This window comes from Neophocaena asiaeorientalis, unplaced genomic scaffold (assembly GCF_003031525.2).
Source record: "Neophocaena asiaeorientalis asiaeorientalis breed wild unplaced genomic scaffold, Neophocaena_asiaeorientalis_V1.1 scaffold154, whole genome shotgun sequence".
In the NCBI taxonomy this organism is placed as follows: domain Eukaryota; kingdom Metazoa; phylum Chordata; class Mammalia; order Artiodactyla; family Phocoenidae; genus Neophocaena; species Neophocaena asiaeorientalis.
The window spans coordinates 5,295,522-5,315,897 of NW_020172982.1; the positions used below are offsets into that span (position 1 = coordinate 5,295,522).

Below are 20,376 nucleotides of genomic sequence, written 5' to 3' on the forward strand. Positions count from 1 at the left end.
CGGGGTGGTGGTGGGGACGTGCTCTCTCGCCCCCCCGCCCCGCACACATTGTGATACAATTCCGGAAACTAGCTGCGAGTGAGGAGCTTCGAAACGATTTCCTAAGTGGAAATTGGTGAGAAATAGCCCTGCCGTAGTGCGTGAGGCGGGATTCGAACCCAGGGCGGTGGAGGGCCGGTTCTTTCCTCGCGGGGTGCAGGTCCTGTTCCCCGCTAGCTCGGTCCGCGGCGGCGGGGTGGGGGGGGTTGTCTGCCCTGCGGGGCGGCCGCCCACCCCTGATTCTCTCTCCCCCCCTCGCTTCCTGTCTCCAGGATTCAGAAGGAGCTGGCGGACATCACTTTAGACCCTCCACCCAACTGCAGGTGAGTTCCTTTTACGTTTTTTTTCTGTTTAAACTTCTAGGGTTTTTTTCTTGTCATTATAAACTTTTGCTTCTGTTCTTTGGTTAATGCTTGTTTGGGTGCTGACATAAAGTTAACAGCTGAAATTGAATAACCTGAGTATAACGTTTTGATGAGCGTCTGACCATGCAGTCTCATGTCGAAGAGAAGTGGTGGATTTATTTGGAGTGGATCCTTGTACGTATGTGTAAAGTGAATTCAAAGATGTATGATCGCCTGGTCAGGGATCTTTGATAGGTCATTAAGGATGATGTAAAACCTTTTAGATGCTTAGGTACATTTTAGTTTAGAAAATTGCTTTGCTGTCTTAATCTGTTATTCATGCTCTCTACTAAGCTGATAGGGCATAGAGTTAAATCAAGCACTGGATCCTCAAACTTCTATAAATTTTGTTGGACTTTGGGCAGACCTATTCAGGACATAATTTGTGGCTTTGATAAAAAGGTTTTGCCTTAAATTATTGTATAGATTTAAACTCTTCCATGGGGATATTCTTCCTCGAAATTGCTTTACTCAGACTGTATACATAATGTGTGTTTCAGTTTCAAAACAATTTGATACCAGCTTTTGAAGGATTTGGTGATGACTTGATTTTATTTAAAATAGCCATTTGGTTACTGTTGAGTCAAGGTGGAAGACTTGATGATTTTACTAAATCAACAGTGAAGTGAGGAGGGACTTAAATTACAACAGAGCCATTTGAGAGAGATTAATTGTTCCATTCTATTACTCCCATAGTTTAAAAATTAAGTATAACAGTTAATCTAATTCTCAGTTCTTAGGATTGTTATTGGAATGGGATGTGAGGTTTCAGAAGTGTCCTAAACTTGCAGAGGTAGAGGAAGAATTTGTTACCCACAAGAAAATATTTAGTGGCTTTACACAGAATTTAAAGGGAGCCTGTGGAAATATTCAGGAATATTGAAAAGCGAAATGAAATATTTTGCTTATGAACACTGAACTTTATAAACTATGGTTAATGGAGTAAATGGAAGCTTTAATACTGCCATTTTGGTAACATGTTCTTAATGTTGGTCAGATGTGGGATGTTCTTTAGTAAAATTTTGTCCCTGTTTTGTAAGGAAAGTAAGTCATTTTCAGTTTGAAATGCTCTTAAACTATAGTTTGTAACCAGTTAATCGTTCTGGAGGATTTTTCTTATGGCTGTTAAGAATCTTTTCAGACTGTCGTCCTGAACAGTGGAGAAATGGGTCAGGCTTAGGGCTGGGATGGTTTCGTTTTTCATTTTAGTGGCATCGTTGTTCTGATGGAGGCCTGGAGCTTCCCTTGGTTGGTTGTGTTGAATCCATGGGCTTTCCCCGTGGTAGATCTGCGCTGTGTACTTATTGCCCCTGTCTGGTATGAAGTCTCTTCCATGTGTCTCTTGTGAGTTCAGACAGCTTTAGCTGGTCAAGTTATCAAGTTTTTAAAGCATGGTTTCAAAACTTATAACATATATCAAGGCATAAATGGCTTTCTTATAAGTGCAATGAAATTTAAAATTGTAAGCAATTTGAAGGTTTTCATGGAATTAATCACTTAAAAAAATCAGATAAGTATACTTTTATTTCATACCATTTTAGCTGAGTTCACATGTGAGAGATATGTGCTGCTGAACATGTAGAACTTCTTATCCTTGGAAAACCCTCCTAATTACCCCTTCAAGGTGAAACCTCTGACCATCACCTGTGGGTCAGGCGAAGCACCAAACTGGATGGATATTGGGTTGGGGGGGGGGAGGAGACAAACTTCGACATACTTAAAACATTTGAAAAAATATCTCTGATTTCAGAGAGAACACCAGGCATTTTTATTTTGTGAGAGAAGCGTGTGTTATGTAGACTTTTAAAAGTAAAACCTGCTTTATTTTCTGAAGACTTTTTCAGTAGGGCTGCTTAAGTCATATGAACTGCAGTTTCCACTTTTGGCTGGCTTACTAGCGTTACTGACAGAATGGTATGTAGTAACCCCGATATTCAGCTAACTTAGGTGAGTTTGGTTTTATGTTTTGTGTTGGTACCTTATAGGATGGAGTTATTTACTGTTTTAATGTACATTGTTTCAGATGGAAATGGATAATTTACAGATACTTTTTGAAGTTAGCTTCCAGTTAAAATGTGAATTAAGTGATCTGTTGAATGTGTGCATTTTTTTGTACTTAATGTCATTCTACATGAAAGCTTGGTTCTTATGAAGTTGTAATTTCACCAATTGTAAATTATATTTTGAATGAGTTAAATAATTAGCTTTCAATTAACGTGTTTTATCCCCTAAGCTTTTGTAGAACTGCCTTTCTTCAGTCAGTATTCAGTGTGTGGTTTTAAATTTAAACACATTACTTTATTAAAATACAGCAGTGGACACATAGGAACCTCTCAATAAACCATTGATTGTTGCGAATCAATGGGAGAGTGCCTTCTCCTGAAGGTGTACTGGATGTGTTCAGTAATTTTAGCACTTGGCAAAAATATTTGAATTCGAAGTTATTGAACTTCAAAGCTTGTGTGAAGTGCAATTTCTAAAAAAGTTATAATGTATGAGCACATCAAGTTAAATCCTCAGTGTTTTATATTATGTCAAGTAGATTTTTTTAGAACAAAATGTGGAATATAGGGCTTCCTGGTGGCGCAGTGGTTGAGAGTCCGCCTGCCGAGGCAGGGGACACGGGTTCGTGCCCCGGTCCGGGAAGATCCCACATGCCGCAGAACGGCTGGGCCCGTGAGCCATGGCCGCGGAGCCTGCGCGTGCGGAGCCTGTGCTCCGCAACGGGAGAGGCCACAACAGTGAGAGGCCCGCGTATCGCAACAAAAATAAATAAGTAAAATAAAATGTGCTGTGTCCCTTTAGGCTGTACTTATTAAAAAAAAATGTGGAATATATTCAATGATGAGGTCAGAAGTATTTTAAGTGAATTTTAAAAGTTGCTGTATATTGCCATTTAAGTCACATTCCTTGGTATCTCTGGACTGTTTGGTTATATTTATATGTACAGATGTAATAGTCTCTCAACTCATGGACCATGCTTTTGGTTTGTTAGGCTTTTTTCCCTGCATTTTGACTCTTAATCATTTAGGAAAAAAATGCTGTTTTAATTACTGTAATGATTTCCTACAGCATTGGATTGTAAAATTATGCCTTTTAGATAGCTGGTGAACTCTGGGCCACTACATTCGGTTTTGAAGCTATTATTTATAGCCTGGGGCTCAAGCTTTGCTTAATTGACTAGTTATAGCTATGTAACTAACCTGTAGCCATAAATGTCTGTAGGCAGTATGTCTGCACATAATAAATGACACATTTTGCCCAAGTCCTTTAAACTTCAGATTTCACTTAATAGATATATTGGAATTATGAGTAAATTCTCACTTAGTGCCTCGAAACCTAAAAATTAAGATTGGGAGGGGGTTCTGTTTAGGACAAAGTGTCTTCAAGAAGTCATTAAACACTTCAAGCATGGTGGAGAATAATAAAAGTAAGATTTCCTTTTATATGACTTTATTACATTTTGACCATTATTTTTCTGTTTCCTAAATATATAAACCTAACTAAGTCAATGCTTTTTATTTTGGGGGGAGAACTAGAATGTAATCAGATATAGTTGGTTTTAAAGTTTTACAGCTAAATCGCCCATTTTTAAAGATGATGTAAAGGTTCACATGAAGAGCATTAAAAAAAAATGTCAAGCAGTTGTCTAAGAAGCTTTTTCTCAACCATCTTTTCCTCATTTACTAAAAGGGCTGAATACCTGGCTGGCCTACCTCATAGCATTGTAAAGTTCAAATGAGATTAGAGTTTTCCGACTGTGTTAGGTGGTGACATTGTTGGAACTGCCCATTTAGCTCTTTTTAATAGCTCATCTTTTTTCCTAACATTGCCTTTTATTGCTTGTATTTTAAATACAATTTTAGGCCATTACACAATTATGATAAGAATGTGTGTTTTTGAAAAGCTGAAATGCAGAAGTTGTGGAGTAAAAAGTGGGAGGATCCCCCTCATGAGCTCTTCTGATCCTGCCCCTTGCACAGAGATGCTCCAAGTTAGCACAGATCGTTTCTGTGAATTTACATTGTCATATTTTGTGGTTTTATAAAACCTCCTGGCATTGGTGGTAATAATCATGAGATGTCAGTTTAGAAATCCCAGGCTGCTAACCTTGGAGTGAAAAGAGATGATCCTTTTCTCACAACAGTAAAGGCTTATACATCTCGTCCAAGTTTAGCATGTTTTGTATGCTTGTTTGGGTTTAAGAAGTGGGTTCAGCAGAAGTCATCCTGTACAAAACCCTGTATCATCTTACCTGCTAAAAAATATCCTTCCTTTTAAATATCTTTCATTCATCTGCTAATGCCTTAAGGATATCAGTGTGACTTCCAGCATCTGAATGATGTTTAGTATCATCATAATTGTCATTTGGAGTTACTGCTACAGTGTGCTTCCCTGTGTGTGCAAAAGGTAGTGTGGAAAAATAGTGAGAACTGGGAGACTGGCGTGGCAACAGATCAAAGTGGCACCCAGAGCAGGGTCAGGTTCCTGAAATTAGATCATCACCTGGGGCCCCAGTGGGTAGGGAGGAAGGAAATCTGTCTAAAAGTGAATTGTTTCCTAAGTGAGTAGGAACTCTTGTGGCTGTTGTGCTTTACCGAATGACCACGTGTGTGGATTGTAAAACTGTACTGCTGCTGTTTCTCATAAAGTGAAAAAGAACTACCGTAGGGGGACTTCCTTGGCGGTCCAGTGGTTCGGACTCCACGCTTCCACCGCAGGGGACTGGGTTCCATCCCTGGTCGGGGAACTAAGGTCCCGCGTGCCGAGAGGCGCGGCCAAAAAAAAAAAATTACTGTATGACCCAGCATTCTACTCCTAGGTGTAGTCCCAAAAGGATTGAAACCAGGGACTCAAACAAATATTGAGTCAGTGTTCCTAGCTTCTCATAGTAGCCAAAAAGTGGAAACAACCAAGGTCCGTCGACTGACGAGTGGATAAACAAAATGTGGTCTATACACATGATGCAACATTATTCAGCCATTAAAAAGAATGATTTTTTTTTTTGGCCGCACAGCATGGCAGGCAGGATCTTGGTTCCCTGACTAGGTATTGGACCCACACCTCCTGCAGCGGAAGCGCAGAGTCTTAACCACGGGACCACCAGGGGAGGTTCCACGGAATGAAGTTCTGATACATGCTATACCATGAATGAACTTGAAAATACTACGCTGGGGAAAATAAGCCAGACAAAAGGACAAATATTGTATGACTCCACTTACATGAAATACCTAGAATAGGCAAATTCATAGTGACAGAAAGATGAGAGGTTTCCGGGGAGGGCGAGGGGAGAATGGGTAGTTATTTCTTAATGGGGACAGGGTTTCTGTTTGGGGTGATGAAAATTTTGCAAACAGATAGTGGTGATCGTTGCACAGCGTTGTCAGAGTGATTAATGGCACTGAATTTTACACTCTCAAATGGTTAAAAATGGCAAATGTTATATATTTTACCACTCCAAGAAAGTAAAAATAATAAATAAATAAGACTATACTGCTGTTAAAATGTTATCGGTATTTTGAGGGAAAATTGCTTATAGTTTAGGAGGCAACACTTCAGTTTTTTGGGATTCGTGTACAGGATGCTAACGTTAGGTTCCTGTCACAGACCATGAGTGCCTGTCACGTGTGAAAAGTCACTTCCTTCAAGGAGTTCGTTGTCTAGTAAGCATGGTGAGAAATGCCCGTACAGATTTGGGATCGTACTTGGAAACGCGAAAGTTACTTGGAAAGTATTAGTAAATGCAGATAACGTATTTTAAAGGTTCAGAGGAGTGACATATTGCTCTGACCCGGGTGCGGGGGGTGTGTCTGGAGCAGGGGAGGAGATGAGAAGTGGGTGGGAAGAGTGAGGGACACCTGTGGGGGGAGACCAGCGCAAGCAAAGGCATCGCAGAGGAAAGGCACGAGGGTGCTGCTGGGCGGCAGGGAATCAACCTGCGGCCAAGGACAGGAAAGAGCGGGGGAACCAACGGATAAAACGTGCGTCCTCAGTGTCACCGGGGGGCCTTGACGTGTTTTACTGATACTGGAGAATAGCTGACACCCTTTTGAGCTGGAAGTGTAATCCAGTTAGAGCTGAGCATCGGGACAGAGACAGAGCAAGGGCTGCGTGGAGCTGCTGCTGCAGTAGTCCAGGTGGGAGGCCAGGTGGGCCTGGGTTGGGGACAGGTGGTGGCCAGCAAAGTGGAGAGGGGAGAGAGGTGGGCAGCAGTAGAATCAGAGAACTTGGCCACTGATCTACATGTGGAGGACTTGAAAGGATCAGGGGTCTTCGGGGGTCGGGGACGATGGTGGCGCCATTAGCAGCCGTAGACGAGGTGTAGTAATGTGCTTTGTTGGCCGCGCAGAGCATGTTGCTGCTGCTCAGTAGGCGCCCGGGAAGTACTTGGTTTCGATTGTACATTTGAGCTTATTATGAATCCGTCATTGAACGCGCAGATCCACCTAGCCTACCTTTAGATTAGACAAATTAAATAGGTTATAAACTCCCTAAAAGGCATGAACCATGATTTCTGTCTTTGATTCTGATCCTACCTGTTTTTTCCCTCAACTTTTTAAATTTGAAAAATTCCAAACCACAGGAGAGTTGAAAGAATACTGCAGGGAACAGCAGCCTTCACCCTGATGCATCAGCCGTGCACGTTTCACCTTGTTTGCTTTGCCTCGGTCCCATCTCCATATATTTACTTTTGCGGAACCATTTGGAAGTGAGGCACAGGCATCGTGACGCTCGTGTGTTTAGGTTTCCATGCGTTGAATCTGAGGTGGGCTGGCTGGGGCCTGAGGCTGGAACCGGCCTTGAGTGTCTACATTAGATTTGAAAGTGGGTGATAAAGTACATACACCCTGTCGCCCAGGGAAGAGGAGAATTGAGACTTGTGCTCTGAAGGATGCCGCAGACGAGGGATGGGAAAGCAGAGAGGACCTGGAGAAAAAAGACGCAAGGTAGGAGGAGAGCTGTGAGCCCTAGGGGAGGTTAAGGTTAAAGTTATGCTTTGCAGACTGAGAGGAAAAAAATGAAAAGGCGAGAGAGGGAGATGCAGTGTTTTTTGAACACGATTGTAGAGAAGGTAGTAGAATATAGAATTGAGGCTGTAAGTGGAGAGCGTGTATTTTGGAAGGCTGGTGGCCTGAACTTGATGATGGAGGAACAGTTTCTAGAGGACTGGAAGCCTTCGTGGTCCTTGACTAACAGTCCAGCTACTTGAAAAGCAACATCTGTCCCCAGTGTTCTTTGGTTTGTTCTTTCCTGGGAGACTTCAAGTTCCTTGAGAGCAGGGGTTATGTCTTTGCATCCCGACATTGTCCGAGAGAGTGGATAAACAATAATACATATTTGTTAAATTAAAATACAAACACAAAAACCTAATTTGGGTCTGATGATTTAATGGAACGTCCTCATTACCCTCTTCAGAAAATAATGGCAAGAGCTGGGGAAATTGCTGTTGCATTTTACTGCTGTCCGTCGCTGGCAGTCTTTCCAAGTTGGCACCCAAGCGCTTTTGGCAATTTTCACCTTCCCGGAATCACAGAGGAGCTCTGGACTGCAGTGTGATACAAAAGATGGTGCTGTGGGCTAGATTGGGAAGATGTATACAGAAAATGCCAGTACCTGTGATTTGCATGCTTTGACTTTTTAGGATTATTGTTTGCCAACAAATGAGCATGGGTTTAGGGGTGCTAAGTAAATTGGGCTTTCCGGAGACGTTCCTCACATCCCAGGGCTGTTCCAGAGTGGGTTATGTCGGAGATGCTGGCACCGCCTGAGACATCTGACACATTCCCCATCATCAGTGGAGTGAGACAGGGCTTCATAATGGGCCCATTCTTATCCAGCCTCTTTTTTTTTTTTTTTTTTTTTTTTAATCCAGCCTCTCTTATGCAGTCATGCTCTAACGTGAAACAAAGGGCCTAGTAACTGGTGTCAGAATACGCTTCTAATCCTCTGGGAAACTTCCTACTCTAAAGGCTAAGAAAGAAGCTCATCAGAGCTCCTTGCTGGAGAACTGTAATCCAGGAACTGCTGTGTGCTAATGGTTCCTTTCTTGAAACATACATGCGAGTGACAGTGAATTGCTTGTAGAGTCCATGCCACACTGCATAGATGACAGACTTGTAGGCCAGAGTGATGTCTCACTCAGTCAGGAAAGTCCTACAAAGCCAACAGTTTTCATATGCCAGACATAACTGAAAGCTATCACCGGGTTTTGCTACTTGAAGCAGCATACTGTACCCTAATACTTGAATTAACAAAGTAGTCAAAAACTGACCTCTGTCTGCTTTCTGAAGAACCTGAACATGAGAAAGTGAACCAGAACGTGACCAGGCCAGAATAGAGAGACTGTGTTATCCAGCTCTTACATAGCATCAGGATTGCATTTGTTGCAGGTGTCACCTCTGATTGTCTATAATGACCTGTGTCAGTACTAAGTTTTAAATAGTAATAGTCAGTGAGAGGTCCCAGTAGGGTCGACCACCGTTGAAATGATGACCGCTATGTGTAAGACCAGGAAATTGGGTGTTTGTATCTATTTAACTTGATAGATGGAAAATTGATGTGGGATGGACCCAAAATAAGTTCTATAGAAAAAGACATTGAAGCACATTTTCAAATAGCAATAGATGGAGCAGCTTGGAATGACTCAAAAGTTTTAGAGAGGGTACAGCTCAAGGAGTCAGAATTATAATCAGGAAGCAGTGCTGTGGAAGAGTGACAGCAGTGTGAGTGAATGAGATCGGATTCCTTTCAAATGCAGGCAGACCTTTTATTGCGCTTCACGGATACCATGGCTTTTACAGATTGAAGATTGTGACAACCTCGCGTTGTCAAGTGATGATCAGCATTTTTTAGCAATTAAGTATTGTTTAGGGTGTTTACGTGGCTTTTTTAGACACGATGCTGTTACACACTTAGACTACAGTGTAGTGTAAACGTAACTTATGTATGCTCTGGGAAGCCAGACAGTGTGTGTGACTCTCTGTGTTGCGATAATTGCTTTATGGCAGTGGTCTGGATCTGAACCTGCAGTATCTCCAAGGTGTGTCTTCTGTGTGCTAGGCTCTGTGGGTGACTCCACAGACCTGGCCTCTGGCTTGTGCAGCTTGAGTTTTAGTAGGCAGTACAGACATTAACCAAGTTAGAGGATTAGTAAGTACAGGTTGTATTGACTTGTAGGAGAGAAATTAACAGTGCGGTGGTAGAGAAAAATTGCGGAGGGGGTTACTTAGAGAAGGCTTAGAAAGACATTTAGGCAAACACCTGAAAGATGAGAAGAAAGGAGATGTCCTTGTGAAAATCAGAACACATCCTTGGGAAGAGCATCCCAGAGGGAAGCACACTCACAGGCTGTGGGCTGCGGGAATCACATGATGCGGGATCTTGTAAACTGTTTCATTCTAAGAACAGTGGGAAGCCATTCAAGGTTTGGAAGCAGGGAAGTGACATTATTTAAGTAACGATTTAAAAGTCTTTCCCCACCCTCCTTGCTATGTGGGAAATAGCTGGGAGGAAGGCACGAGTTGGATAAAAGGTGACCAGGAAGGAAGGTGTGGCTTTATTCCAGGCAGCTGGTGAAGGTAGTTGGGACTTGGGTAGTGGCAGTGGAGGTGGGCTTAGAACCCCTGGACCTGTTGATGGGTTGCATTTGGCAGGTGAGAGAGGACTGAGAATGGCTCCAGGTTTCTGTGGTTTTAGAAACTAGGTAGATGATGGTGATGTTTTACTGGAATAAAGCGTGTGTGTGTGTGTGTGTGTGTGTGTGTGTGTGTGTTGGGATGAAGCAGGAAAGGAAAATGAGGTTTTTTTGGATGTGTTAGGTTTGAGATAGATGCCAGTGATACATCCAAATGAAGGTGTCAAGTAGATGTTAGCTGTAAGTAATTGGAGTTCAGAGGAATATGGTGAACTCTAGACACATTAAAACTTGAGATAGGTATACACTTGGGGGACGTCAGTATATAGAGGCTCTTGAATGTTTGGGGAACACCTCTAGCTCGCCTGGAGAGGAAAGGTATAGTGAGAAGAGGGCTCAGGATAAAGACTTGGACATCTTTAGTTAGAGGTTGTAGACTCTGAAGGAGAAGCCAGCAAAGAAGGCTGAGAGAAAGGAGGAAAATCAGGAGAACATGGGGTCAGAAAGCAGCGAGTGGACAGGGTTTTGAGGTAGAGTGATGATCAGCTCTGAAGTAATCCTGCTTGAGGTGGAAGAACATGAAGACCAGCAAGTACCCATTGGATTTTATGACTTCACATTGGTTGGTGACCTTCACAAGACAGATCCAACAGAGGGGCTGATTTTTGAGATGGAAAAGATGTTTGTGTTACTGTTCCCAACTAGAAGATTTCGTTGTGTTTATCAGGGAAGTGATTCAGTATTACCAGATTTTTTACACTAGTGTAGAATTTCTTAACGTATATTATTTCTCTTGGAGGCGGGGGTCTGTCATATTCAGTGAATTCTCAAAGGATTGGAGGGGGGTTCCTTTTCTCTCCCCCCACCAGAAAAAGTTCTACTTTACTGGATTCAAGGCTTTTGTGATCTTTACTGCTAACATTGTGGTATGGATACCATATGTAAATAGTGCAGGATTCATATATTATATCTTGATGAATCCCTTTTGCTGGACCTAATTTGAAAATACTAGGCAGTGGATAAATTGGAAAATCAGTGCATTGCTGCTGCCATCCTTAAGCGTTTTTACATGCTTTGATTTGCATCAATATTGTGTGCTCTTCACACTTGTGAATGCACTAGAATGAGGGGATTATACGTGTTTACTTTTTAAAAAAATTAATTATGTATTTATTTTTGGCTGCATTAGGTCTTTGTTGCTGTGCGTGGACTTTCTCTAGCTGCGGCGAGCGGGGGCTACTCTTCCTGGTGGTGTGTGGGCTTCTCATTACGGTGGCTTCTCTTGTTGTGGAGCTGGGCTCTAGGCGCATGGGCTTCAGTAATTGTGGCACGTGGGCTCAGCAGTTGTGGCTCACGGGCTCTAGAGCGCAGGCTCAGTAGTTGTGGTGCATGGGCTTAGTTGCTCTGCGGCATGTGCGATCTTCCCGGACCAGAGTTCGAACCTGTGTCCCCTGCATTGGCACGCGGATTCTTAACCACTGCGCCACCAGTGAAGCCCTACGTATTTACTTTTTAACACTGCATAAGTTATTCATCATAGTATTTTTTCATCCTTTTCAGATTGACTGTTATGTTAATGTTTTGGTACATTAACTAAAATTGGATAATTCCAGGTACATTGAATGTACCTAGAACTCTTAAAGCATCATGTAAGCATCATCTTTCCAGTCATCTACCCGTCACGTTTTATTAATTTGTTTCAGATTATCCCAGGCACTCTGGGTCCTGTGTAACTTGATAATTGATTTCCCGTTTTCAGAGATTGGTTCTCAAGGCACGTAATTGTAAATTACAGTCAGCCAGGGGACGTCAGGACACCTAGAGTGATTGCTGAATGTGGTTAATAGTTTCATATGAGAGAATGTCCCACAGTGCAAATGTTTATCTTAGTTCTTCCCATCAGCGCAGTGCGGTTAAATAGCAGCTGTGTAGAGCAGTCCGACGCCAGATTCCCGTTCAGGTTTGGGGGTGAGGTTGGGGGACGCGCTGCACAAGCACCCTGGTGACCTGCTTGCTGTCCTTGTAGTCACGCCACAGAAGTTGTCAGTCGAAGCACTACATTGTAGCGTCACAAATACGTTACACTTCATTGACATTAGCTGTGTTCAAAGGTGGGTCCTTTGGGTTATGTATTTATTTCGCATCTTCAGACAATTAGAGGTTATTTTCTCGTATGCCCTTTTAGCAGGTAAGTATTTGGAGGAGAAATTTTTCATGATCTCTCCTATTCAAATAACTTTGACAAATTTATTAGTTAAAATTGACGATGCAGAGGAATCCGTTTTTATTTGTATGACGTGAAGCTTCAGACTTCAGTCCTGTTGCTGGGTCCACCTGGTGAGATGCGGGTAGCCAGTAATGGTGTCCTTTGGGTGAGTCGGTGACTCAGGCTGTCTGGAGAAGTGAGAGCAGAGGTCTGGGAGTGTTGACCGTAGAATTTAGAAATTTTCAGGATTGGGAGACATTCTGCTAGTTCAGAGTATTCGTTGGAATCACAAAAGCATTAGGTACTGACAGAGAAAAGCAAATGGTACCTTGTGGAGCTGCAAGTGTTTTGGCTACATGGCGCTTTGCTCCCCAAATAACTTAAATTTCTCCTACCACCACTCATAACCCTTCCTCCTTTATGGGAATACATCTCAGTTTTTTAAGGAAATTTATTGGAATTGGCTTTGTAGAATTTTATTTCTTAGCAGACTTTGCTAGAACACATTTATCCTAAAGAAAAGGAGATCGTTGAAATTGGTGTACATCAAAGACTCTGAAAGAAAGCATTTGTTTTACAGCAAGCACCCAGGAGGATTTTTTATATAAACATGAAAGATAACTTTCCTCTAACCTAAGTAAATAGTTAAGTAAATGTGTGTTAAGTATTTATAGTAATGTGTGAGCAGAGAATGGGAGTAAAGATAGCAATGCCTTCTGTTACTTAATAGTATATGATACTGCTTTGGCCTTGGTCCTTTTTCTGAATAACTTTAGGAAAGTCCTCAATGCATAGCTTTATTCTTCAGATTGGCAGCCCCCCCAGAAAGTGCTGCTTCTTTGTAGCTCAGAATACTGAGATGTTTCCACATCCAAAATGTATTTATTACATAGTAGACATTGCCGAGTGATATGGACCAGTCCTAAAATAAACCACATATTAAGGACGCAATTCTTGTTAGAACCAAAAATTGAAATTGGTTTTCATTCTGTCCGGCCACACTGCTGGATTCCGTGTAGATGTAAGGATTTCTTCTACTGTATTTTACTGTAACTATTTGCATTTAGGTATATTGGGAGGAAATTCTGTACCTGTAGTACCTGCAAGTTAAAACACATGACTGAAAAAAACCCTAAAAAGTATTAAGGTCTTGGAGCCCAAATTAATTGTTATGATGGAAGTTTTGTAGCTTGGAGGATTGGATGCTCCCTCTCTCTGTTTCTGTGTCCTGTTTACTATGAGATGAGTGAATTTTCATCCACAGATGACTGGTGGTGTGTTTGTCTTTTTCCAGGGCCATTCTTGAAACCTTTCTACATTTAGAGGTTTGTTACAGTCCAACTCTCATTGCTTTCCAAAGGTTTATTAAACTTCCCAGCCTGGTAGTGAGGCCCTCCAGTTCTGAAGCTTCTCTGAGATTCCACAAGCCCCTAGAGAAGTGTAAGGTTTGCTGATGGTAACATTTACTCCTTGTCATTTGACCTGGAAGTGCAGGAGAAGAAATGCTGTCTTGTTGCTGAAAGGGCTAACTCAAGTCTCCGATACTAATGACATTGCCGCAGGCTTAATTTGCGATTCCCTTTCTGGTTGCAGTCTTTGTCGGTTCACTCTGGCATCTCTGGCCCCTCGTAGCCCGCTGTGCTGCCTTCTCTCCCGGTCCCTTCAGAACAAAACAGCCAGTTGGGTGAAGTTTTCTTGGTCTATTCTGAACATACTCACTCGAGCCAGAAAACAGATAGTTTGTGACACTTGACTTTTTGAGGAAGAGATACGATTGTGTGTATCCAGATTATATATGTGAATTGCTGTTGACCTAAACTTTGAAAGTATGATTCATTCCCCAACAGGTATTTACCAGGCCCAGTAGATTAGTAATTGTGTTTCTTGAATGAGTTTTTAAAATAATGTAACATACTGAAAGCACATGATTTGCATCATGAGAATTGTCTGTAATAATAACAGATTTGTGTTTGTTCCAGTTCAGTCTTATTACTAGTTTTGCAAGTACATGAGGCCTGGCTTGGTTATCAGTGACTCAGCTGGGGTGGGCAAGGCGTCTCCTGCCTGCCCCACCTGTGTTCCCCGCCTGCCTGTCTCCCTGTGACCCAGGCTGAGCAGTACAGCTCATTGACAACACTGCCGGCGCCTTGGTCTGCGTCTGCCCTGGCGTGTTCCATGCATGGCCCTCTCACTTAAGACACAGCTGTGATCAGCTGCTCCTCAACCATATTCAGTCGCTCATCCTAACATATAGTGGGCATTTCCTGTCGTGCCAGGTACACAAGATCAGTGGAAAAGCTCTCGTGGAGGTTACATTCATATGGAGGGAGGGACAGTTTTAAAAACGTACGAAACGGTTCTCATCACAAGAAAAAAACTTTTTTCTGTTTCCTTGATTTTATGTCTGTATGAGATGGTGGATGTTCACTCAACTTGTGTGATAGTATTTCATGATGTGTGTAAGTCAAATCATTATACTGTACACCTTAAACTTATACAGTGCTGTATGCCAATTATATATCAAAGAAACTGGAAGGAAAAATGTACCAAAAAGTAATTTCAGGTAACAATACTAAGAAATTAAAACAGAGAAATGGCATTAGTGAGTGACAGGGCAGGTGGGAGCCTTGGTGATGCCACTTGGGGGAGATGGCCCTGAGTGATGACAAGGACCCAGCCATGAGAATGGCATTTTTAGGCCCAAAGACAACAAATAGAAGACTGGACGTGTTATGAGTGAGGGTGAAGAGTAGTAGAAGATGAGGTAGGCAGGGGTCCGATCTTAGTGATTTCGGTAGAAGGCCATTGAAAGTTTTAAGTAGAGGAGTGATCTACCACTGTGCTTGGCCTGTATTCAGACAAAATTTCCAACTCATAAAAAGAGAGCTTACGGAGATACTCTTTGTAAATATCCTTGGTTTTTGTTTTTTCTGTTTGTTTGGGTTTTTTCGGCCTTATGAACAGATTCACTGACATTTCTTTATATAGCAGTTCTGTTTCATCTGGATGTAATAGATCTATCATACCTATTACATCTAGACGTAATACATAGAATATGTAATACATAGAATATTCTATGCTGTGCAGACTTCAAAAATAGAATAAAACTTAAATAGTGATTATAGCAGCTAACACTTACGTCATTATTATTGTTACTCCCCTTTTTACAGATGAGGAAGGAGAGGCTTAAAGCAGTTACCCAGCTTGCCCAAGGTCACTTAACTGGGGGAGCTGTGTTTAGGCCCCAGCCTTTCAAAGCCTGCATGCCTAACCGTCCTGCTCATACAGTAGCCCTGAATTGAACCTTACGTCATGATATCGCCTGTTCAGTTTTTACTCCACAGAACCGTGTTTAGATTAAAACACAGCTTATTTCACAACTTAGCCACTGACATTGTTGCATCAGGCTGGCCACTTACCCCTCTGTATGTTCTCCAATGTAGGTTTCATCATCATGACATTCCTCTTTTAAAAATCGAAGGACTCCAACTGCCCTTAGAGTTAAGTACCCCAGTTCTTTATGTGATGTAGAAATCCTTTACAGCCTGATTCCAGTCCACTTGATCCTCATCTTGTTACTTCTGCACCCTCACCCCGCCCGTAACTTAACTACATTCAGCTTACTCCCTGGAGCGTTCTTTCTCCCAATTTCTATCCTTATTATTTTTCAAAGCACAGACGAAGGGGCTTCACCCCACACAGCTCTCTCATCTGTCCCCCATTGGCACTTTATACTTACCTCTTTACAGCATTTATCACACTCACCATTATTTGTGTTTTCTTTAAAATGCAACTGTTTTATTTCTTGAGCCTAACACCAGGAGATGCCTAAAAAGTTTGAATGATTACTGAAACAAATTATTTGACTAGCAGTAGTTGTATAAATGTTTCTTCAGATGTTAACATCAGTCACTAAGAAATTATATAGTCAAGTTAAAGTGATGAAACCAGTCAGTTTTAATCTTTCATTGGTAGAAACAAAACAAAGTTATTTCTGCTACTTCGTGTAAATGCAATGTTTGTCCTTAAGATTTTAAATATAGGTGTAATTTTTAAGAAAATTAAAGAAAATATGCACTATACCTAGTGGTTTAAAATTTAGATCAAAATGAGAAGATGGAATCATGCTTTGGATATTTACCAGTGTTAGGTGATGCACCTGCTGGTAAAGGCATTGAAGTTGCTGCATTACAGATAGATGTAAAGTTACTTTTGCAGTAAAATATTAGAGTAACGGCCACCATCAGAAAAAAAGATTTGAAAAGTTTTTTAAAGATGTTGGGAGTAGGAGTTTATTAATTTATTTATTTTTGCTGTGTTGGGTCTTCACTTCTGTGCGAGGGCTTTCTCTAGTTGTGGCAAGCGGGGGACCACTCTTCATCGCGGTGCGCGGGCCTCTGAAAAGTTTTGACTAAAATGATAAGCTGAGCATTTATTTATGTGTCTCTCTCTGTGTGTATAGCACTGAATTAGATTGTGTGCCGATAGATGCTCTCAACATAAAACGACATGAAACAGGTAGTGAACAAGACACTGTATATATTAAGGTTCGTTAGTGACCTAAGATATTACTGTTTGATTTTTTTTCTAACCATAGTTCCCTTTCATCTAAACCTTCTGTCCGGTGATCTGCAGTGATTGCCAGTTGAGCCCCTGTTACAGCACACCTGCAGGAGAGGGACTAGCCTGCCTATACCGGCCTTGCTTTCAGTGCTGAGTGGAGGGGAAGGGAGAGGAGCAGTTAGCTGGGGGCTGGGAGGTAAAAGCTCTGCAGTGGTTCTGAGGGGCCTTGGAGAGGGAGGGGGGTGGCCTGAGAGGCAGCTGCTCCTTCTTCTCTTCTCCTCTCAGGGTGAACCAGGGGAAGGCAGTATGAACTGAAGGGTTTACAGACCGAGGGAGTCGAAGGGAAAGGTGGTCCTTGGGAGGCTCTGAACCGAGAAGGGAAAGGGGTCTAAAGAGAGGTGACCTATTTCTCTCGAGGTCAGAAATGGGGTCTCGCTTGTTTTTCCCCACAGGCTACATTTACATCCCCACATTTGCTATTTTGTACAAAAAAGATACATCTGAAAGAGAAGCAGAAAAAAGCAAAGGAGAAACCGTGGATTGATTGGCTCTGCTGGACCTGGGTTCCTGGGAAGAGGAGCCCCAGAGTTTGCCATTATTTCAGAATTCCTAGAGAAGCCCCAGCGCTGTAAGATTGTGGACATGCTACACGCTTCCCGTCTCCCCTCTCCTTTTTACTACCTCGATGGCTGCACACCTGGAATTTTGGCTCTAGAATAATTTAAAACACATTTTTGCCAAGAAAATATCTTTGGAAAAAATCATGTATGTATGATTTTTTTTTTAAAACTACTTCCTGGCCCTTCAGAACTCTTTGTTTTTTCCCCTTTGCCTTTCTTCCTCCTTCCCTCCCTCCCTCCCTCCTTCCTTCCTTCCTTCCTTCCTTCCTTTCTTTCTCTCTCTCCTCCCCCTCCCGTATGTCTTTCTGAGGTATAACTGACATACAACATTATATTAGCTTCATGGGACTTCCCTGGTGATCCAGTGGTTAGGACTCCAAGCTCCCAATGCAAGGGGCACAGGTTCGATCCCTGGTCGGGGAACTAAGATCCTGCGTGCCACATGGCCAAAAAAAAACACAAAAAACAAAACGTTATATTAGCTTCAGGCATACAGTGTGATGATTGGGTATTTGTATATGTTTTGAAATGATCACCACAGTAAGCCCAGTTAACATTTGTCACCGTACATACTTATGGAATTTTTTTCTTGTAATGAGAACTTCTGAGATATACTCTATTAGCAGCTTTCAGCATGCAGTAGTGTTAACTGTAGTCACCATGCTGTGTATTGCATCCCTATGACTTATTTATTATTGAAAGTTTGTGCTTTCTGACCACCTTCACCCATCTCCCCCTATCCCCCAATCACCGATCTGTTCTTTGCAGCTATGAGCTTGGTTTTGGGGTTTTTGATTCCACATAAAAGTGAGAGCATATGGTATTTGTCTTTCTCTGTCTGACTTATTTCACTCAGCATACTGCCCTCAGGGTCCATTCACATGATTGCAAATGGAAGATTTCGTTCTTTTTTATGGCAGAGTAATATTCCAGTGTCTCTGTGTGTGTGTGTGTGTGTGTGTGTGTGTGTGTGTGTGTGTGTGTGTGTGTGTGTGTACACATCCCACATCTTTCTTTATTCATCTGTCAGTGGGCACTTGGGTTGTCTCTGTATCTTGGCTGTTGTGAATAATGCTGCAGTGGATGTGGAGGTGTAGATATCTTTTCAAATTAGTGTTTTCATTTTCTTTGGATAATACCCAGAAGTGGAATTCCCAGATCATATGATAGTTCTGTTTTTAGTTTTTGGAGGAACCACCATCCTCACCAAATGTTTTCATTCCCACCAACAGTGCACAAGGTGGAACCCTTGATTTCTTTCTTTTTTTAAAAATTGAAGTATAGGGCTTCCCTGGTGGCGCAGTGGTTGAGAGTCCAATTTAAAGTTATTACAAAATAATGCTATGTTCCCTGTGCTGTCCAATATATCCTGTTGCTTATCTGTTTTATACATAGTAGTTTGTATCTCTTAACCCCACACCCTAACTTGCTCTCCCCCATCCCCCCTCCCCTCTGGTAACCACTAGTTTGTTTTCTGTGTCTGTGAGTCTGTTCCTGTTTTGTTAATTCGTTTGTTGTATTTTTTAGATTCCACATATAAGTGGTAACGTAGAATATTTGTCTTTCCCTGTCTGACTTACTTCATTTAGCGTAATACCCTCTGGTCCATCCATGTTGTTGCAAATGGCAGAATTTCATTCTTTTTTATGGCTGAGTCATATTCCATGTGTGTGTGTATATACATTATATATATATATATATATATATATACACACACACCATATCTTCTTTATTTTTTCATCTGTTGATGGACACTTTGGTTGCTTCCGTATCTTGGCTATTGTAAATACTGCTGCAGTGAACACTGGGGCGCATGTATATTTTTGAATTGGTGTTTTTGTTTTCTTTGGATGAATACCCAGGAGTGGAAATGCTGGATTACAGGGTACTTCTATTTTTAGTTTTTTAAGGAACCTCCATACTGTTCTCCATAGTGGCTGCACCCATTTACATTCCCACCAACAGTGCAGGAGGGTTCCCTTTCCTCCACACCCTCTCCAGCATTTGTTATTTGTGGACTTTCTGGTGATGGCCATTCTGACAGGTGTGAGGTGATATCTCATTGTGGTTTTGATTTGCATTTCTCGGATGATTAGTGATGTTGAGCATCTTTTCATGTACCTGTTGGCCATAAGTATGTCTTTGGAAGGATATCTGTTCAGGTCTTCTGCCTGTTTTTTTGTTTTGTTTGTTTTTTGCAGTACGCGGGCCTCTCACTGCTGTGGCCTCTCCCGTTGCAGAGCACAGGCTCCAGACGCGCAGGCCCAGCGGCCACGGCTCACGGGCCCAGCCGCTCCGCGGCATGTGGGATCTTCCTGGACCGGGGCACGAACCTGTGTCCCCTGCATCGGCAGGCGGACTCTCAACCACTGCGCCACCAGGGAAGCCCAGAGCCCTCTATTTCTTAAAGGCAGGTGCTTGATCTCTGGGCTGCACTTGGGCCATGCTTAGTCCTAGTTCATTGAGCCCTTTGGGATGGTGTTCAAATTTATTCCAAACTCTTTACATCAAGTCTTCTAATATCCCCCTGACAGGACCACGGATGGGTTTAGTATCTCAGTTGTTACCTATTATAAATAGATTTAAGTTTCACAGATGTTGGTAGCCTGACTGCCCGATCCCCATTACATGCGAAAGTAAAAATCACAAATAATGAAGAATCGTAAAGTTTGTACCGGTCGGGGTGATTGTTTTGGCAAGCTGAAATCATCTGCTGAATCTGAAAGCATGCAGAAGCCTTTAGGTTTAGAAGATGAGCGGAGCAGAAGGGAGGGCCGTGGTGGGGTCTGGCTGGGTGGTGCCTGGGGCTGTGGGTCACCCAGTACTGCTTTTCTGTCTCCTGTACTGCTCTTCCCCACTCAGCAGTCGCGGAACCTGCCCCAGCCCCTGCGTGAGGGTGGCCCTGCCCCC

The 20,376-nt window shown here is 42.4% G+C and overlaps 1 protein-coding gene across 1 annotated transcript in view; it reads left to right on the top strand.

The window, feature by feature from the left end:
- LOC112397773 (ubiquitin-conjugating enzyme E2 E1) overlaps positions 1-20,376 on the top strand; it is a 74,396-nt gene that overhangs the window by 3,564 nt on the left and 50,456 nt on the right. Inside the window, exon 2 of the mRNA XM_024742035.1 lies at positions 312-362. Within this exon, the coding sequence (XP_024597803.1) occupies positions 312-362 (51 nt within the window). The remainder of the gene's footprint in view (positions 1-311; positions 363-20,376) is intronic.